The sequence below is a fragment of the Diabrotica undecimpunctata genome, unplaced genomic scaffold, assembly GCF_040954645.1.
Source record: "Diabrotica undecimpunctata isolate CICGRU unplaced genomic scaffold, icDiaUnde3 ctg00001144.1, whole genome shotgun sequence".
NCBI classification, from domain to species: domain Eukaryota; kingdom Metazoa; phylum Arthropoda; class Insecta; order Coleoptera; family Chrysomelidae; genus Diabrotica; species Diabrotica undecimpunctata.
In genome coordinates this window covers 1-22,549 of record NW_027313223.1, presented here as the reverse complement: position 1 = coordinate 22,549, position 22,549 = coordinate 1, and the positions used below count along the sequence as shown (strand labels likewise).

At 31.6% G+C, this 22,549-nt stretch overlaps 1 protein-coding gene across 1 annotated transcript; it reads left to right on the top strand.

Annotated features, from left to right (window-relative positions):
• The first annotated feature begins 13,820 nt into the window (after positions 1 to 13,820).
• Positions 13,821 to 14,324, top strand: LOC140431846 (zinc finger BED domain-containing protein 5-like). Its single transcript, XM_072519722.1, has one exon. The coding sequence runs from the start codon at positions 13,821 to 13,823 to the stop codon at positions 14,322 to 14,324; it is 504 nt and encodes a 167-aa protein (XP_072375823.1).
• The last annotated feature ends 8,225 nt before the right edge of the window (positions 14,325 to 22,549 follow it).

Below are 22,549 nucleotides of genomic sequence, written 5' to 3'. Positions count from 1 at the left end.
GTAATTATACCTATATACAAGAAAGGAAACACAAGAGACTGTAAGAACTATAGAGGTATATCACTACTATGTGTAGCAGCAAAAGTATACGAAACTATTATAAAAAGGAAAATCAGAAAAGAAATAGAACATAAATTAGAGGACGTACAAAGTGGATTCAGGAAAGGACACAACACACAAGACCATATATTCACTATGCAACAAGTAATAGAAAAAGCCTTAAAGAAAAATAGAGAAATATATCCGAGCTTTATAGACATGGAAAAAGCATTCAACTCAGTAAAAAGAAAAGATATATGGGAAAGCCTAAAGAAGAAGCAAGTAAGTAAAGAACTGATAAAAGCAACTAAGAGTATATACATGAAAACAACAAATCCAGTAAGAATGTTAAATATATAGTCAGAACCATTTGAAACAACTCAAGAAGATAGACAAGGGGGAAGTCTCAGCCCAGTGCTATTCATAAATGTAATAGATGAGATAGTGAAAGAATGTAAGAAAACATTTAAGAAATACTGCATCGGTTGGAACAAAATACAAATGATAAACGCTGAGATGTGTATATTTGCAGACGACATAGTATTAATTGCGGAAACAGCAGAAAAGCTGAAATACAGCTTAGAGAAATGGAACCTAGAAACAAGCAAATACAACTTAAACGTAAACCAAGAGAAGACTCAGATAATGAAAATATCAAGGAAACAAGGGACGGAAGATCAAATAGAAGTAATAATAGACCAACAAAAAAAATAATACTGACAAATTCATACAAATATTTAGGAACAATAATCAACAACAAAGAAGACATCGAGGACGATCTTAACAACAGAATGAAAAACACAGGAAAACTATTCCGAGTACTAAATAGAGGATTCTTTAATAACAAAGAAATATCAACAAAGACTAAGATGACAATATACAAAACAATATATAGATCTACAGTGACATATGGAGCAGAAATTTGGATATTAAACAAAAGACATCAGAGCAGAATCCAGGCAGCAGAAATGAAATACCTCAAAAGAACGATCGAAGTAAAAAGAACTGATATAATCAGAAATGAAGAAATAAGAGAAAGACTCAAAATCAAACCGATACTCGATTCAATCAAGGTGAAAAAATTGGCATGGTTCGGACATCTAACCCGGATGGACAATAATAGACCAAGTAAAAAGAGTGTGGGACGCCAAAACAATAGGGAAGAACAGAAGAGGAAGACCCATTAAAGAATGGAACAGTGACATCTCGCAGATACTGCAGAGTAAGGGTAAGACTTGGCAGGAAGCAACACAGATGGCATCCAATAGGAAGGAATGGAGAAAGTTCGTTAAGAGCTAGGACACTTCAGAAGATGGTAAAATATTGTAATTTAATGAATTGTATTATAAGTAAGTAAAGTATAGTACCACCACTATCAGCCAGTAAAGTGGCTGAGCTTTAAGTAAAAGCCTATCAATCTGAAAGAACATATTGTTCAGTGGAAAAGTTTCTTAACGAATAACGAATGGGTTGTTTATTTTATTTTATGATATTGACGATTTATGCAATTTTAGTAAATTTTAATTGTTACTGTTATTTTTTTTACTTTTTGTAAGCTTTGTCCATAAAATTGTACAATTTTCAGTGACAATAAAGCATATTTCTATTCTATTCTATAAAAACATTTTTCTGTAAAGCACATTTTTGCAATGGTCACTTTAACCTTTTTTGTGCGCGCTAAAATTTCGAAAAAAACTCCTAACTATATAGCATTTTGAGTGTAACAAATGCTTTATATACTAAAGAGAACCGGATAATTCTGACTAGCAAGAACATCGATAACACTTGATAGAACAAGCTTTCCATTAAGGTTACAAATGTATGACTTTAACATAACTACATATATTCAGAATAGTGAGCTACATGCCACTATATTAAGTTAATTTAGCCACTTTAACGCAACTGTGAAACATGCAGATTGTAGCAGTAAAACTATTAATAAAAAATAACACTGGTTCCATTATTTACGTCCCGATACACCGGTCATTTATAATTGTTAATCAAGGAAACGTACGTCCCTTAATACAAGCTACCGGCAATATAGAGCCGCACCAGACAATCAATAACTTCAAAAATTCTCGAAACGGTAACTGAAAAGGAAGCAGTTGATTCCAGCCTCATACATTTTGATAAGGCGAAATGTTTATGTGCCAAAAGAACACAATTTGGCATCTGGCTGTGGTCGAAAATTGATTCGAGGCGGAGTATATTGTTGCGATTTCTTCGAAACGTATAAGGAAATAACTTAAGGAAGCTGTATCATGTCGACTGGAGAATTTCAATGTTTTATGCCAGGAAGTCTGCAGTATTAGGTCAAACAGGAACATCGTATAAATAATATGCAGGAAATCATGAAGTTAATGTAGCGAAAATTTTTTGTCATATATGAAATTACTCATTTTGTGGTTTATTAAGTCTTCGAAGGCGTTTTCAATCATGTATTTTATAAGTTTTATAGTCTTAGGACCAATTCTCTTTAATATCCACATTAATGATCTATTCAGACTGAATATTATAGGTAACAAGATAATACGCTTTGCAGATGATATAGCTACTTTTTATAATGCAAATATATGGAGTAATTTAAAACAGAAAGCCGAAGCAGACTTTGCTACAATTTAGAAATGGTTTCAGTTTAATAATCTCACCTTAAATGTAGATAAAACAAAATATATGCAATTTACATTGTATGTAAGTAAACTCCCAAATCTTGGCTTATTAAAAGTCAATGCAAAAAATAAAATTCCATGTACATACGAGATTAAATATCTAGGTATAATAATTGATAAACATTTACGATGGAATTCTCAAGCAAATAAAAACTAGTTAAATTAAAAGGGATACTATCAAGATTCAAATTTTAAAAACAATTTTTAGGAATAACACATTTAAAAATTCTTTATTATGCTCTGATAGAATCTCAACTTACCTATGGCCTTTTAGGATGGAGTGAAATACGGAATAATTACTTGCATTCTATAAACATTATTCAGAAGTGTCAAATTAGAATTATTTATGGAAAAAATTTAAGATATTCTAGCGAGCTGTTGTACAGATAACGACATTGTTTTGTTGACCATAGGAAATAAGATTTATTGCAATCCCATCCCCTAGAGTATATTTATTAAAATGCTCTAAAACTAATTTATTGGTTATATTTTAGCCTTAATGGCAATACAAATAAATAAGTAAGTAAATAAGTAACTTTATTGTCACTGAAAATTGTACAAATTTTATGGACAAAGCTTATAACAATAATACAAGAAAGAAGAAAAAAATCATAATAAAAATCATAATAGAAAAATTAAAATTAGGAAAGCAGATTAATGAATAAGGGCTCAAATATTCCACCTCCTTGTGCTAAACAGTAACCAGATCTGTCATCATGATTTCTCTTCATATTTTGGAGTATGGCTGGTGTAATGCTTGCAGATAAATAAAGTACTTTTGCCCTTAACTCGATTAGGTTTGTGGCCGTTTCAAACTGATGCCTATAAATGTTTTCTTTGAGAAAACTCCAAAAAAAGAAATCGTTAGGCGCTAAGTCACGTGATCTAGCGCGCCATTTAATTGTACCACGTGTACTTATCAGTCGATCAGGAAACGTTTGATTGAGGAAGTCAAGAGTTGCTCTAGAGTTGTGAGCCGAACACCCATCATGTTGGAAATAAATCTCCTGAAAATGAACGGGAAAGCGTCGAACTTCCGGAATGAAAGTTGTAAATATTTGGGCCTTTTTTTATTTTTCCATCGATAAAAAATGGACCGACAATATGGTCGCCTAACATCTCAGTCCAAAAATTTTACTTTTGCGGATGCTGCTTTCGCACTGCAACACTGAGGTGCTTATTTTTCCGAAAATAATACCTTGCAACGGTTGGATCGTGTTTTTTATGTAATGAAAATGAAGATTCGTCAGAAAATAAAATATTTTTTAAAAAGCGTACATTTTCATTCTGTTTATCTAACATAATTTCACAAAACTCCATCCGCCTAAATTTATCTTCCGGTAACAGTTCTTGTGTTGGTTGTATCTTAAAACAGTGATACCCATTCCTTTTGAGAGCTCGCTGTACAGTTCGAGCATTCACGTTAACTTCCCTAGCAATTTGTATACTATTGCAGGGTTCACTAGCTTCCACAAACGCACAAATATCAATATCCCTGTTTTGATGCTCCTTATCGACAGGTCTAACACGTGGTTCATTACCTTCATGACACTTTTTAAAACTGTTTACACATCCCGAAGTTTGAAAATGTTAAATGGTATTTTTAACTGTTTTAACACTTAGCGGGGTCTATTTTCGAAGGCAACAATAAATAAATCAATTACTTCGCGTATCGAATGACCCTAAAAGCACCATGTTAGATAGTTGCACTTTTTCTTGGACGATATACAACGTAATAGGCATTTTATTAATTATTTGTTTATTCTTTCAGAACTTCGTTTGAAATTTTCACTAAATAATTCCATACTCCAAAGATATTTTGGTTCCATAGGGACCAAATTATACAATTGTCTACCAGAGAATTTAAAACAAATTAAAAATTATACAAAACATAGATTTAAATATGAAATTAAACAATAGATTGAAAACAAAACAACACAATTCTATGAAGAACTCATCGACAATAGCAATAAATAATAAATTCGAAAATCTAATAGACTTTGATTAAAAACTACATTTCTTGAATTTACTGCAATTAATATTATGTACTTACATTTGTGTACTCACAGTTGTGTCTCATGCTATATTAAAATTAAAATTAATGTATTTAATGTAAGTACTTATATTATTACTTTTATGCGAAAGGAGTAGTGTGGTTCACAAAAGAATTAAATTTTTGCAAGACGACAGCATAAAATCAATAAAACACACAAAATGGTAAAAGACACATCATTCTTCATGCATGAGGGAAAGAAGGCTTTATAGAAAATCTGGAAAATCAGGATCTTTACACAAAGTAAGTAATTAAAAAGATTATGGAGAACTCCAGTGCAGTTTACCGTGCCTTTTACTACAACGAAAAGTTTTCTGCGAATTCCATTAATCGTTTAGAGGTGTAAGTTGGTTAAATGTACTGTATGTGGCTGCAGTAAATTAGATATGCTCGGTTTACTTTTTTTAATAGCTTGTGTTTTACATGAAGCTTTTCCAGAATTGACAGGTTGGTTCTATGTTCTGTCCAGAACACACATACACTTCTTCTATAGACCCACATTTCGAAGGCTTCGATCTTATTCCTATCGATTGTTTTGAGTGTCCATGTTTCAGCTGCGTATATAGCAATGGGAAAAATAAGGACATTGACCAACTTGAGCTTAGTATTCCTCGTTGTTGTTATAATTATTACTTATTTGTTAATAAATGATTAAACACCATAACGTAGATACATTACTTTAGCGGGTATGTTATTTTTTTGCAGATTGCTAATTTGTTTTGACTAAATCTATTAACATTTCATAACAGATTATACACCATGCATCTGCAACGCAGATATTTTTCTATTATCTGATTATCTGATACGTTTTCAAGCCTTACATTTCCGGTTTAAATTAACATAAAAATAAAATCCACTCTCTTTCATCTCGATCTTAACTACTAAGCACATTATCAAGGATCATTAGGCAAAAGATAAAGTCCTAACTTTACAAACGTCGTCCTGTATTAATCAGCTCCTTTTTAGTGGATCTTGAGAGGTCCTTTTAGAATTTAGGAGATGCAATTCTTTTATGCTAAGACTTTCATTAGGTCGCTTGAATGCACGCTTTTATGGCAAGCTCGAGTAATTTTCGAAATTATAAGGAACGATTACAGTAATATTAATTTAAAAGACAGGACTAAATTTAAAGCTCAATAATGTTGCTCACACATTATTAGACAAAAAGATTTTTTTTTTAAACAAATTGTCAAATTACATTTTTTGTACGTAACAAGCTTTTTAGGTTAATTGCCTTATTCTGAGCAAAAAATTTTGTAAGTAACTTTCTCTTAAATGCATCGTTATCGAGTTATAAACAATTTAAGGTCTTAAAATTAATATTTTTAAATTTAGCAATTATTCAGTTAAACCTAAAACCCCATTTTACAATATCTACATTGATGAGTGTCTTACCACCCGGCTTTTTAACGTAAGAGATAGAAAACACAGTTACCTTGTGAAATAAAAAGAGATGAAACTCGTAGAGGTGAGAAATAATCGGAGAAACCTATAATTTATATTACATTACATTACCACTATCGATAGTCTCTCACCTTTAGACGTTAGCTTCGAGCTAAATCACCTCGGTCATAATTATTATAAGTAACGTCGAATGTGTGACGTATTTCCATTTTTTAATTTCGCATAAAATAAAAACTGATTGACCACAATAAAGCAAAAATGTGAATAAAATAATTTAATTAATAGTGATTATTTAATCTAAAGTTTTAAATTATTAACCAAGAATAATTTCTAACGCGCTATCTCAGAGTCATTACACTCTTGTCACGGAATAATTATAAATCCTTCGTGGATTAGTGGTAAGAATTCGACATTGCGACACAGACATCGCAGACGATTAGAATTCAAAACCCACATGTGGTTTTTTTTTTAATAATTTGAAATTATGCAAAGATCGTTTTGCTTTGAATCACTAAACATTTATGTCAGTCGTTACTAGTATTAGAAGTGTTTAGAGTTATATAATAAATTTTATTGACAAAAAAGTATCGTCGTACTTTCGAAAATAAAGTAAAAATTCTTCAAAATTAAAATAACTTTTAAAGAATGTTTAAATAAGTAAAAATTCTACAAAAATAAAAAAACATTGTAAATAAACGTGTTTACAATATGTTCAAATAAGCCTTCATTAGCAGCAAAACAATAACTCAAACTGTCACTAAAGAAGTATAAAAGTCTGATGGATCAGAGTTCAAGGCACGATGTTCTCATCGTTATATCTCTCATATAGTTTGGACTTGATATATCCCCACATAAAAAAATCACAAGATGCAAGATCAGGTGATCTTGCAGGCCAAAAAATATCTCCGTGGCCACTAATCAATCGATTAGGAAAAGTCGCACTGAGATATTCACTGACGATGCGAGAATTATGTGCAGGACAACCATCGTGTTGAAACCATATGGAATCGAAAGGTATTGGAAAATTACGAAGGGCTGGGACAATTTCATTTTGCAGAAGTTCTAAGTATTTCCGCCCAGTCAACATACCGTCTATAAAAAATGGACCAATGACATGATTCCCTATTATGCCTCCCCAAACATTTACTTTTCGAAGACGCTGGGTACGAGCGACATAAATCTGACGAGGATTTCCTCGAGACCAATACCTAGCATTGATTGAATTGTGACGGCCATGCAATGAAAACGTACATTCATTGGTAAACAAAACATTCTCTAAAAAATGTTCATCTTGATGTGACATTTCCATTGCAGTTTGACAAAATTCTAAACGTCTATATTGATCCCCAGGGAATTGTTCGTTGGATTTATGAAGTTTATGGGGACAGTATCGATGTCTTTACAAAATTTCACCTACTCTAAATCTTGGAATTCCATATTGTTCTCCGAAACGAGATGTTGATTGGGTAGGATTTTGATCAATACTTGCACAAATCAAAGTGTCCCTTAGTTCCAAATCTGGATTTACCTCCCTTCGTCTACGAAATCCTCTTGGAATGAACACGGATCCATAAGTAAAAAAATTACGTATAATAGACTGAATTGTTGATCGTGCTGGAGCCGGCCTATTTGGAAACATACTTACAAATTGTTGTCTAGTCATGTTGTCTGATAATCCATTCACATGCCAGACAACAATTTGCACTTTTTCCTCGACCGTTAAAATCCTTTTCACGAATTGTTTTTTCAATAAAAAGTTTCTGTTTACCGTAAAAAACACTTCTCGATGTGTTATTATTTGATAACTTGAAGGCTTGATGATTTGGTTAGCTATAAAGCAGGTAGCTGTTCGCGCGCATCCATTAAGATATCGTCAATTGTTTTGAAAATCATTACCGGTACAGAGGAATTGATATTAACACTGAGAATTTAGTGATGGATATGACATTAAACAGTCTTCAATGGATTATTTTCCATTCACAACTGAAGACTGTAAAACTGGAATTGAATTTGAAATATTTTGTATTTCTATTTTATAACATTGAAATAAGAATAAATTGTAAATAATGAGTTTTTCGAAAACTTGTTACCTAATATGTATCATATTTTCTATAATTTTTGATTGAGTAAAACAAAAATTTTACTCTTGGTGTGAATTGAACCCCAATCTTCTTGTCAATAGACAACGTCTCTAACTATTATACCAATTTCACATACAATAATTGTTTTCGGACCGAACATACCTACCTTTAGTTTAGTCAAATATTTCAGTTGAGTTATTTTTATTATTAAATAAACTTAAAGATTTATAATTTAAAATCGCTACTAATTAATGTTTTTTACTATAATATATCTTAATATATTTAATCATTTATTCTAACATCACAAATTATTAAAATAAAATAGTTTCGAAGTCATTCGTATAATTATGACTGAAGTCAAATAGACACGTCTAATAACTAGCCTTATCTCGTACTATCTCACAACTTAATCTGTCTTCTATCCTTTCCGCTATTTTGCTGGGTGGTAAGACACTCATCACTGTATAGTAGAAGGCTCTATGATACGATTTTTTTTTGTAATATCTCATACTACACATGTTAACTGTCAAAGCGGTCTATACAGTTGTGACGAAAAAAGGTTCATTTTTAATAACTTTATTGGCCAACTTATAAGATATAAAATGTAATCCATTTTTCATCCGGTCTTTAATTATGACATCCAATCCTGAGCGGTGATATGCATGCCACGAATTGATAAATATTTCAAAATGTTGACGTTATTCTCCGCATTTCAAAAATTTAACACCAGACAAAAACCTCCCGTAACGTTATTTTACTGAAAGGAGTTCCGGACTGCAGGTTCTTTAGACATTTTTAAACAAGTCTCCCTTTCGCAGGCCTCTAATTATCCAGTCATTCATTAGAGAGAAAAAATATCCGCACACTACTACACTCGCTTTCAACTCGAGGCACAAAGAAAATTTACAGTAGAAGCGTATTTTAAGACAATAGTCTGACGTTTTTCGAAGTTATCAACAATTTAACATAAACAGTAGTAAAAAGTATATGTAATGTAATCTCAGCGAAATATGAGGTCGTAAAAGAGGTGAAGCTGTAAATTGTCTAGTGAATGCTACAATGTTTGTAAATAGTTGAGTTTTATATCTTTTAAAATCCATTAAAAATATTTACTTTGTTTTTTAATTGCTTTGTAATATTTCCATTTAAGATTAAAATTAAAATAAACTGCTCAAAAAAACACTTCTTTATTCCTCCATCAAACTTTCAATATATTTACTAACGATAATTAATTGTATTAATGTCAACTTATAACTTATAATCATAGCTTTAAAATAAGGTACCTACTTTAAATCTTTTTACGTTCAAAGTTATAATCAAAAACCTTTGATATAGTCGATAATTTGTAATTGTTTAATAGTAAATTTGCCATTTTTCGGCCTCTAATAGACTGATTTTAATTTTTCAAAATTTATTTGGTTTGATTTTGTATTAAGAAACAAAACGTGGTATGAAAAAAGGCTATAGTTAATTAATTATAAGCATTTAAATAATTAAATTGTTAATAATGTTACGTAAAAATATGAGTTATATTAAAAACCTGTAAACATGTTTATTCACTAATATGTTTTAGATTGTACGAGACCCTTCTATCAGCTGGCAGAAATTTACCTGAACGGAACCATCCAGAAAACGGTCTAAACGATGACTCATCATAGGCATTTCTCTGAAATAGTAGTCTATTCGATGGGTTTCTAGAAACAGGTGTTCACATATATAATAACGGATTTTTCATTGAGGAAGGACAGTTAATTTTGAAGAAACTCGCGATCGGGTATTTTAAATGTGACGCTCGGATATACAAATTATTGTAAGATAAATTAATATAAATAAAACTTAAATAAATTAAATTCGTAAGTGTTATAAATATTGAACCTTTAGTAAATTAAGATAAGAACATTAAATTAGAATTAATAAAGACATTATAAATTAAGTAAAGACATAACAATTAATAAATTCACAACAATAACAAATATCTGCCCAAAAAATCAGATTATCATGTTAAAGATTCTGATTCAGCGAGTCAAAATACGTAAAACTTAGTTGTAAAATCTCATGGACATCAATCAACCCCAACAATTGCCCCTAGACCAGCCGTACTCAAACAGTGGTACGCGTACCACTGGTGGTACACAAAGCACTTAAAGGTGGTACGCTATAATCTAGAAGAAACGAAGAATTTTAATAAAATTTACTAACAAATGTTATCTTTTACGTTGTGCATGGCAACTCTGTGAGTTTAAAACCACAAGCTCGTAATGTCTTATTCATTGTTGGCAACACTGGAATCACGGCAAATTGTCACCGCCCTTGATTCACGTCCATTCACGTCATCAGTTTCCTCGTGGTCGTCAGTCGTTGTGATTGGTTTTGTTGAAACGAGTAATTTGCTGTTCCTGCTAATTTTTGCATATAAAAAATAGATAAGTGGCTTAAAAGAGACAACAGAACATCTGAAAATCCCGGCCATCGAGCTCCACTTCAGAGTCGAAGCCTTGACAGGGTGATGACAAAAAGAGTTCTTTCAAAAACTAAAAGTGGCGGTTAGGAAATATGATCCTAAATACATTAATATGGGATTTACATTCACGAATATAAATGATGAGACAAGGTTCTTTCTTTCTAACCAGTGTATGAAACCTTCGCTATTAAAACGCCACTTCAATACAAAACATTAAGTGTTGGAAAATGAACCTAAGGATTACTTGTTCGAAAGTTAACGGGGATGAGAGATAACACAAAAAAATTAATGTCGAATTTCACCGGCAGCAATCAAAAAGCGGTAGAGGCATCCTTCCTCGTAAGTTTAAGAATTGCGAAGTGTGGAAAAGCACATACCATCGGTGAAGAACTAGTTCTGCCTGCCGCACAAGATATGGTAACATATTTTTGGTGAGAATTCAGGTAAACAGCTTAGTATTATACCATTATCCAATGATACAGTACGTCGTAGAATTGAAATAATGGCATTAAATGTTAAAGAAAAATTGGTAAACCGGATAAAAAATAGTATTTTTTTTGCAATACAACTTGATGAGAGCACAGATGTAACAAACTATGCTCAGCTTATGGTTTATTAGTCTAGGCGGGATCTGTTTTGGATTGGACATTTTCCATAGGAAGCTATTTTTTTGCTGGAATCCCTTCAGGATGTGCCCAATATCGATAATCACGATATGCGCCAGTCGCAAACCCTGTGCTAAATTTTTTATTTAACAAAATCTGAAAACAATTGAAAATTTCTCATTTTTTTGTTCCTATTTTCGTTTATAATTCGAAAAATATTGATCCTAGAGAAAAAATTATAAGAAGTTAAAAGTTTCGTTATTTAATTTTACACAATATTTCGTTAGCTAGAAATTGAAAATTTAATGTTTATTGTTGAAAAATAGCAATAATTGCAAAAAAAAGTACAAAAAATGAAGTTAATCCTTTAAATGTTTGCGACTTTCTAAACTTGACTTACAAGCTCCATATTCCGCCTAGAAAAACCTTTTAATATGTTTAACACGTGTGCCAAATTTTGTTAAGATCGGTCGGATAGGTATTGCATAATAATTTTGCAACCCAGCCTACTGGAAAAAAATCGCAAATTTTCAAATTTATGGTAAGCCCTAAATAAGGCCCTTAGATAGTTGCAATTTTTTTTACACATAAAAGAAGGCCCAAACTTTCAAACGCTTTTCGTAAAATTCAAATCGGTTCACTAGGAGTGCCTAGAAAATTTTTTTAAAAGTTTTAAACATTTTTTATACATATATTAGGCTTATAAACAAATTGAATAACTTTACGAGCTTTAAACATATCCATTTCAAACTTTGTACACCTAAAAAACATTAAAAGGCGCTTCTTCAAAAAAACAATACATTCGGCTTACTGGTTGCCGAGATATTGAAGGTCAAAGTTGGCATATATTTTCCGTGTAACCATAAGTGATAGAGGGCTCGTTTCTAAACAAATACCCTCGTGTTGCCAAGTACTTTTTATATGAAAAGTTTTACGTAATGCGCTTTATGGCAACATCCATAAAAAAGACAAATAAAAAACCGTTTTTGCGTAAAATGTCGCTCGGAATGCATGAGAGGTGGTGGTGGGGGACATTTACTCGAAATCTGAATCGGTGAGTTCAAAATCATAGCGCGCGCTAAAAATTGCATTATCTTGGCTTCTTGTTAACCAATTTTGCTCTTTTTTTTTTAATCGATGTCTCGGACGACAAGGATTTCAAATATCATATTTTCAAGTACCATTTTTAATTGCAAAATTGGGAAATTTGCAATAAACAATTGTATGTTAAACAAGTAATTCCATTTTTTCTTCATGCATTTTTTTTGAGCTTACAATTTATACATTGAAGTAAATTGTTACTTTTAGTATACAAATATGTATTTATAAATTGTTAATAAATAATTTAAATAGTTAAAACAAAGGCGAACGAAAAATTTTTTTTTTATAAATAAACTTTATTTTGACTCAATCTTCAATAATTTTATGTCTTTTTGTTTTTTTGGAAGGACAAGAATCTTCAGGTCTGACCTTGACCTTCAATATCTCGGCAACCGGTAAGCCGAATGTATCGTTTTTTTTTAAGAAGCGTCTTTTAATGTTCTTTAAGTGTATAAATTTTGAAATTGTAACGTTTAAATCTCGTAAAGTTATTAAATTTGTTTATAAGCGTAAAAAAATGTTTAAAATTTTAAAAAAATTTCTAGGCTCTCCTAGTGACCCGATTTGAATTTTACAAAAAGCGTTTGAAAGTTTGAGTCTTCCTCTATATGTAAAAAAATTTGCAACTATTTGAGAGCCTTATTTATTGCTTACTAGAAATGTGAAAATTTGCAATTTTTTTCCAGTAGGCTGGATTGCCAACTTATTATGCAAAAACCTATCCGACCGATCTTAACAAAATTTAGCACACGTTTTAAACATATTAAAAGGTTTTTCTAGGCGGTATATGGAGCTTGTAGGTCAAGTTTAGAAAGTCGAAAACATTTAAAGGTTAATCCTTTAAATTCATGTTTTTGTACTTTTTTTTCCAATTATTGCTATTTTTTCAACAATAAATATAAAATTTTCAATTTCTAGCTAACGAAATATTGGGTAAAATTTAATAATGAAACTTTGAACTTCGTATAATTTTTTCTCTAGGATCAATATTTTCCGAATTATAAACGAAAATATTAGCAAAAAAATGAGAAATTTTCAATTGTTTCCAGATTTTGTTAAATAAAAAATTTAGCACAGGGTTTGCGACTGGCGCATATCGTGATTATTGATATTGGGCACATCCTGAAGGGATTCCAGCAAAAAAATAGCTTCCTATGGAAAATGTCCATTATGGTCTAAATTTCTACAGATCCGCCTAGTCTATATGTGCGATATATATTTCAAACCAAAATCAAAAAAGAGTTTTGGTAGCAAAGCGAATGCCAAATGAATTTTAACATGTTCTCCATGAAGCAGTCCAGATAGTCAATTTCATAAAATCTCGAGCCTTAAACTCGCGTTTATTTTCAAAACTATGCTCTAAATTGGGAAGTGATCATATTCAGTTATTGCTACACACAGAGGTAGATGGTTATCAAAAGGAAAAATATTAAACACGTGTTTTTAATGGAAACCAATTTTGAACTGCGTGATCGGTTACTAGATGAATTGTGGCTCACAACACTAGCTTACTTAACAGACATATTTAATCGATTAAATGACCTAAACTTAAGCTTACAAGGTAAATCTCATAATCGGTTTTCTGTAAACGACAAAATAAATGCTTTTATTAAGAAATGTAATATGATGAAAAATAGTGTTTCAAACAAAGACTTGCAGTCGTTTACCAATTTAGAAAATTTTGTGGTTGAGCATGAAATGAAGATTAAAGGTGATCTTATTTTTAACATAAAACAGCATTGTCATATGCTCATTGATAGTTCTAAAGAATATTTTGACGAAGATTATGCTCAGTTTCTTTGGATACGACAACCATTTATTTTGCATAGCATTCCTGAAACATTAAAACAGGATGAGAAAGAGTCTTTAGTAGAACTATCTTGTGATGGGGGCTTGAGTTTTCAAAATTAGAATAAGCCGAATTCTGGCTAAATATTAAAAATGAATATCCAGCACAACAAAAAAACATTGTTATTTTTACTTCCTTTTACGACCACTTCCCTGTGTGAAACTGGATTTTCTGCTATGTTACAAGTGAAAAATAAATTACGCAGTAGGCTTAATCTTTATCCAAAGTTACGTATGAAACTAAGCACAATTGATCCTGATATTGATTCACTTGTTGTAGCTATGCAGAACCATCCTTCTCACTAAATTTTTGGACTGGGTTAGACTGTAAGTTTTATTTTGTAACATTTATATTGCCGTTTTTTAAATAAATATATTTTTGACAAGATTAGTAAATTTTATTATCTACTTTTTTAAGATGTGGTACACGATAGACGCAGAATTTATCTAAGTGGTACGTGTAAAAAAAAAGTTTGAGAATCGCTGCCCTAGACTATAATCTGTGTTAATGGATTGAGCTTAATCATAGTGATGGTTACTGTCTTATTCTGTTTGTCTATGCCAAAAAAAAGATGCAACTTCCAAATGTAAAAACTTATTAGCTTAAACAAAAATAATCGCAAACTTTTCGAAAATGTTAGTTTAATCAAGAAAAATACATTTACGGCAGGTTGGTTTCGGTGTCTGTTCAATTTTATTCGAGCGCTTGGTTATTTTCGCAGGAGATTTGATAAAAATTATTAAAGGTTAGTCATAACAGACTTTTCAGTGAGTACAAATATTTTCAGGGCACTTGCACCTAGATGTAAATACGTAGATTTCATATGTTTTGCCAGAATCTGACTTGAAATAAAATGGATATTTTATTTTTATTTGCATGTATATTATATTTTTGAAATTTTTGACAATTATTAACCCTGTTACCTTCTCTGTATAATATTCGCAAAAACTTCGTTTAATACATTCTCCATTTAATACAGAACTATGTAATACATTCAGTTTAAGTGAAGGGAAGGCAAAAAAGCTAGCTCGAAGAAATAATTAAAGAAACTTACAATTAAGTTTTTTTTTTCTTTTTTTTTATTAACACCTGTGCGGTGTTTGTATACTGCTATCTGGTCACAAATGACCAATTATCAGTTATTTTCTGACCTAACATAATATCAGCAAATGATTAAATCTAAGGCTTACCCTATGGCTTACTCTTATTTTATCTATTAACTAATGCACTACAACTAACATGCAATAATTTCACAGCACTATACTCTGCTTTTTACACTAAACTGTTACACATTTACACGGATAATATGTATATTACTAGCTTTGGTACAGCCCCAGAGTTGGCACCCATATACCCATACTGGCCTCAGTACTTGCTTGTAGATGGATAATTTATTATGAATTGATAATGTTGAATTTTTTCCAATCAGCCAATACAATTTCTTATATCTAATATCAAGCTCCCCTCTTTTCTTTTTGACATGGACTTTCCAGCGCAGCTTCGCGTCTAGGGTGATGCCCAAGTATTTTGCTGATGTTGCATAAGGAATTCGGGTATCATTTATTCTAACTGGCAAATTTTCTATTTTCTTTTTTGTAAAGTTAACGTGTGCAGATTTAGTCTCATTTAATTTTATTCGCCATTTTCTGGTCCAGTTATGTATTTTATTTACTGATAGTTGCAGCTTATCAGTCGCTTCTTCACTAGTGTCTCCTATCGCCAGTATGGCTGTATCATCCGCGAAGGTGGCAATAGTATTTTGTTCTAGCTCTGGAATGTCACACGTATACAATAGGTACAGGACCGGACCTAAGACACTCCCTTATGGCACGCCAGCTTTGATCTCCCTTAAGTCGGTGTAAACTTCTTCTTCTTTTACTCTGAAATATCTATTCGCAATGTATGATTTCAAGATTTCTGAATACTGTTTAGGCATGAATGTTCTTAGTTTATAGTTTAAACCGTCATGCCAGACTTTATCAAACGCCTGTGCTACATCCAAGAAGATTGTAGAGCAGACTTTATTTTCTTCTAATGTTTTTTCTATTATATTCGTTATTCTGTGAACTTGATCTATAGTGGAATGTTGATTTCTGAAACCAAATTGATGATTTGGTATAAGATTTTTTCTTTCTATTATTGGTTTTAATCTTTTCAATAGAAGTTTTTCAAATAGTTTTGACATCACCGGAAGGAGTGATATTGGTCGATAGGATGTCACTTCATTAGGAGATTTACCTGGTTTGGCGATCATAATTACTTCAGCTACTTTCCAGAGTCTGGGAACATATCTCAATCTAAAAGCAGCATTTATTAGGTGTGTCAGCTTAACTATGGCTTTTCTTGGTAATTTTTTTAATAATTCGCCTGTTATGAGATCATATCCTGGAGCTTTCTTAGGATTTATATTCTCTTTTATCTCTGTTGATACTTCTCTAAGTGATGTTAACGTTATTCTTTCTTCAGTTTGGAATGGTTCTTCCCATCTCAGTATTTCGCCATCATTGTGGTTGGGTTTGAAGTTACTTTCTAAATGATCTGCAAATCGTTCTGCTTTCTGTTCGTTACTTCTAGCCCAGTTGCCGTTTTCCAACTTGATAGGAGGAGAATAAATAATTTGTCTCTTCATTCTTTTTGTTGCCTTCCATAAAGAATAATCTGTGTTTTGGTCAGCTGTTAAATTACTTAAAAAAGAATTAATTGTTGAATTTTTTATATTATTTATCTCCCTTTTTAGTTTTTGTGTAGCATTATTTAGACTAGTTTTGTCTCGTGGAGCTACAATTAAGTAAAAACTTTTTGTGTAAAAAGGTATAAAATTTTTATTAAGATTTAAAATTATCCAAAATGGATTTATAAATTTTCAGGACGGCTTCGAATCTACCAGATCAGTGAAAAACGTATATAATCTAATTGGAGGTAGCTGGGAAGTTCCCTTTTAAATTTTGAATAATTAATGCTTTTGATAATAATGTAAATCCAAGAAGAAATGCAAGATTTGAGATATACATGTTTCATAAGAGAGACCTGAAGTAAAATGAAGACGTTACTATGTTCGTGAAAATTAACCATTTTGCGGTGGATTATAACAATAAAATCCAATACACTAATAATAGGAAGATGCAAAAAATTCATGTTGATGCAATTGAGAAAATAAGGATATCAATGATCTCTTTGATGTATATACCACAGGTGAGTTAGCTCAGAGTATAGAAGAAATATGAACTCAGGACGTAAAGGTAAACAACCAAATTGGATATTGGGGCACAGGTTAATATACTGTAATCAGAGTTAGCTGTTAAGAAACTCGAAAATGGTGTTGGAGAAGAAAAATCAAGCCTTTGGGTAACATCAGTTAAAATGTAAAATCAATAAAAGAAAATTTTTGGATCGCTTTGGAAATTCTCAAGAATCGCTATCAAAATAAATCGCGTGTGATTAGTTTATACATTCAAAAATTGTTAAAGGCTCCATCTCCAGCTAAAAGTAACGCAAAATCATTACAAAAATTTTTAACTCTATCTAAACAAACTCTACTTGCTCTAGAAATATATCTGTAGCTATCGAACATTCGGATTTGCTATTAATTGAAATATTTTTACAAAAATTAAATTTCTCGACGCACAGGTCATTTGACTATGAAAATGGGTCATAGGCTTTACCTACTCTCTCACAGTTTTTTAGTTTTCTTGAGAAAAAATTTGATATACAAGAAAAATTAAACGTTTCTAATAATTATAAAAAATTTAGTAAATCTTCATTAAAAACATTGTTTTCATTAGTTGACTTCTATACAAACTCTTTTTCGGACACTAGTTGTAGTTGTAAAAGTAATTCGCATAAAATTAATCAGTATGATGATTTTAAATGTCTCTCTTTAAAGAAAAAATTTAATTTTTTAAAACGTAAGAAACTTTCTGATAAGAAACTTTGGAATTGCTTGGGCAATCAACATTTCCTCTCTAAATGTCTCTTCCTCTAGGAACACCAATAGGCAATCTTCTCGATTGATCACAGTACTCAAACTCTCAAAAATTGTTTAGATTCTGCCAGTTGTATAGCTCGTACATCTACTCAGCCTTCTTATAATGCTCACAGCCAAAATTAGGCTTTTATCAATTCGTTGAAACTTCCTTTAGAAGTGTTAAACTCTCCAGATTTTCATACAGCCACTTCTTTCTCTGAGAGAATTAGTCAAAACTCATGCATCGTTGGTACTACCGCTTTAGTGACAGTTTATACAAAAGATGGCAGGCCCATGCATACGAGAGCGCTCCTAGATAATGGGAGTCAATATTCACTTATTTCTCGTGATTTGGTTGAGAAATTAAACCTCGCCCATTATTTTAAACACTTACAGATATCAACCATATCCGAAAACACATCAGTGTCAAATCAAATGATAAACTTAGAATTTTTTCCCTATAATGTAAAGTATAGAAGTTTCTAAACTTCTTTTGCTGTACTCAATAATATAACCTGCAGGTTTTCTGAAGCCATCCTAAATAGAAGTAAATAAATGTTCCACATAATCTCACTCTTACAGATCTCTCGTACTCTCTTTCGGGTAAAATTGATTTCTAGCTGGTGACGTCTACAGCGAATTATTGACTAATGGATTCGTACGTTTAGGAAAAAATCTTCCCAATCTTCAGAATACCCACTTATGATATGATATTTTTGGTACACTTCCCCCTCATTACTTTCATTGGAGTTTAAACTTAGCTATGTCTCAGTCAAATGTTTCTCTCTTTATTCAGTTCGAATCCGAAGAGAATAATTTGAATAGTGTAGTGATAAAATACTTACAGCTTATTTGAAAATGTTTTATACAATTATGAATGAAATTATAGTAGACGAAGGTATAGTTTATTATAATAACAAAATAGTTATACCTCAGTCATGAAGGTTAACTATACTTAAACAATTACATGAAGAGCTAAAAATATACTGTATTAGCCATACATGTACATTGATGGTATGATTGGATGTTGCAAAATTTGTGAACAATTCAGTACTTAAAAAAAACTGCTATTACGTAAATTGCTAGATTTGCTTTTTGAAAGTATGGCAGTAAACATCCTCACATTGGTAGTTATTCTGTGTAATCAAGTGACTTAAAGTGATATAGTTAACGTATTCGACTGCCAAAGGAATCATATCTGAATTAAAAAATATATGTTTATATCATGAAATTCCTCAAACACTATATGCTAATAATTTGCCTTTTGGTTCAATAGACTTTAAAGTTTATGCATTAAATTGGAATTTTAAAATAATTTACTTTTAACCCACATTACCCTTGCAATAATGTTCTTGCTGAAAAGACCCAGATAACTAAGTAAGTAAGTAAGATAAGTAGGACCCAGACGTAGAGATTAAGATCCGAATTGAAATAGCAAGATCCAAATTCATCAAAATGAGAAAGCTCTTAAGCAACCGCCACCTAAGCGTTAATCTCTGATGGTGCGCCACGAAATGCTACGTACTCTCTACGCTACTTTACGGAGTTTAGGGATGGACGTTAACAGCAGCAACTATAATAAAGTTAGCGGCTCTAGAAATGTGGCTCTATCGACGCATACTGAGACTACCTTGGACATAGTGACCAACACAGAGGTATTAAGACGAATGGGTAAAGAGGTGGAATTGTTAACAGCTGTTAAAAGGAGAAAAGCTTCATACCTGGGCCATGTGTTCCGTAATAATAAGTATAGTCTGCTACAGCTTATCGTGGAAGGCAAGATTGAAGGTAGAAGAGGTTTGGGCAGAAAGAAGAAATCCTAGCTGAGAAACTTAAGAGAATGGTTTCAAATACCAGAAGCTGCGAACAAAATAACATGCGGCACAAAACAGAGAAACCTATAGTTTGATGGTCGCCAACCTTCGGTAGAAGACGGCACATAAAGAAGAAGAATGAACACTTGCAATTAACCAATAATGAAACGTCTGTTGTCCAGAGTACTCAACAATACTTAAACTAGTAGAAAAGCACTGTCGGAACATAACATCATAGCGTAAAAAATTTGTTTTATATTAATAAGATTTTAAGTAAGTTCCTTAAAGAGGAAAATGTAAGAATTATGTCATTATAGAAAATGTCAATATACTAACTTGTAAGAATGTGCTTGTTAATAAACGTTTAAAGCTACTAAATAGTTAAATAATCCTACACACAATATAATCGTATTATCGTAATAAAAAATGAAAAGTCAAAAAAATGAGTCCAAAGCTATTAGATACCACTGATGTATTCCGAATCTTCTGGAAGCCGGTCCTTTCGCCACGTACAGCGCCGGTTTAAAAATAGAATCGATTTTGTTTTTGATGTTCATATGATGTACGAGTAACAAACTTTGTCTATTTACTTTTAGTAAAATAAACTGATGAAAATTTACAATTTAAAGAAAACAATTTATATAAAATAACCGAGTGGATACGTACTCAGCTAATTATAAAATTTTGTTTGACGGAATTTCATAAAAGTGGGTCGGAGTTAGTGAGAAAGCTTGGAAGGACTCAACGTTTGGGTGTTTGTCTCTAGATAACTATAGTAACAAAGTATTAGTAGTAATTAACAACATTAGAAATCCAAAAAACGTAAAATAAGTTAGCAGGACGAAGAGTTTATTAAAAAGCGGGCGTTGTAGTCGAAACTGCAAAGAAAAAATCATGCATTAATAATTAGTACATTTTTGAAAACAGCACAGCGTGTTTACAACTCCAAACCGTTGGTTATAATTTTTTATGGCACTTTTAACGTGCAAAAAACAGTATTTTTTGATTATTTTTATTTTATTGTATTAAATCTATAGCATTTGAAATTTATTGGAATCCCCTCGTATATGTGTTAATTGAAATCCCCTTATATATGCATTATAATAACGAAGAATGTTTTCAATGTTTCTTAGTTCGTATCCTTCAATTTAAAACCCAAATAATCTTTCGTTCTTTTTAGGTCGCCGCCGTCGATAATAAATCATTTTATTGTTTGTTTATGTCACAGGCGCAAATTTCTTCGATATTTCTTTGTTCAAACCGCCCGATATTGCGTTTTCAAATTAAGAATTTACGTCTTAATTTCCGTTATGTCTTGTTTATGTGTCTTAAACCCAAAGTGTTTTGTTTATTCCAACGTATGCGATCAATTTTTTAAGATAATTTCGTCACTTTCGTTGGAGCCGCGGTGAAGAGCGGTGGTCTTCAGCGTTATGTCCAAATTTTACGTCATATTTGAAATGTTCCTCGTTGTTCGTCTTTTTTTATGAAAAATATGTAAAATATAGTAGCAGTTTAATGGTTCAGTTACAGTTTTAAGTGAGTTTTGAAATGTTGCCATTGTATCCTGTTTTGTATCATTGTTTTCCTGTTTTTAAGAAGCCAAGTCCAGTTTAGTTTCCAAGGTTTGTGTTCCAGTGACCCATTTTCCTTTTTGTTCGTGTGTCAGAGATTCCCAGCCATTGTTGAGTTTTTAAGAAGTCAAGTTTACAGTACAAGTGTAATTTTTAAATCCAGGTAACTTTCAAATTTTAAAGTAAAGACAGACATTTTTTTAATAATAAGAATTTACTTACATAACAAAAAAGATTTGTAATAATTAATAAATTGTAAAATTTTAGGGTTTGACTTTAGCTGTCAATTTATTTGTTCAGTTTTTTTTTTAAATTAATGTTAACTCACGACAGCTCGTTTTATTATTTTTAATTTTAGTTTGTTTTATTTTTAAAAAAAGGTTAATCTCTGTGGGGTAAATTTTGTAAGTTTATAATAGTATCTCCAACTCCTGGAATTTGTAAACAGATGAAACATGTAAGTCTTTTGTGTATTTTTGTATTTTGCGACTATTGTTGTATTATTTTTTTACTGTCTATTTTGTAACTGTTTGTGGTGACACAAAAATAAATGTTAAATTTTGTTTCTTAACATTTTGTTTATTCTTTTTTTTAACTAACCCTTTTTTTTGAGTTTCTATTTGTAAAAGATATGTTTTTTATGTTTAATAATTGTATCTCAAGTTACAACTAGCTGTTGTAATAGTTAGGTATAATTAGGCACCTTGAAGTGGCGCTCTTTACAAATTACTAGAGGTGTTTCCCGTTTTTTTTTATTTTGTCCCAAGAGATTCATGACCGTTTGTTTCATATTTTTGTAGTTGCCCCAATCCAAACCCCCTTGTCTTTTACTTATCCACGACCCCAGCTCTCCTACCAAAACCTGAGTGCCGTTCGCATATGTTTCGATTATTTTGCTTGCCCTTCTTCACCCCCAGTACTCTGAGATAGCGCGT

Excerpts from the sequence above, each read along its gene's own strand:
- LOC140431846 (XM_072519722.1), top strand. The coding sequence starts at position 13,821 with ATGGTTATCAAAAGGAAAAATATTAAACACGTGTTTTTAATGGAAACC.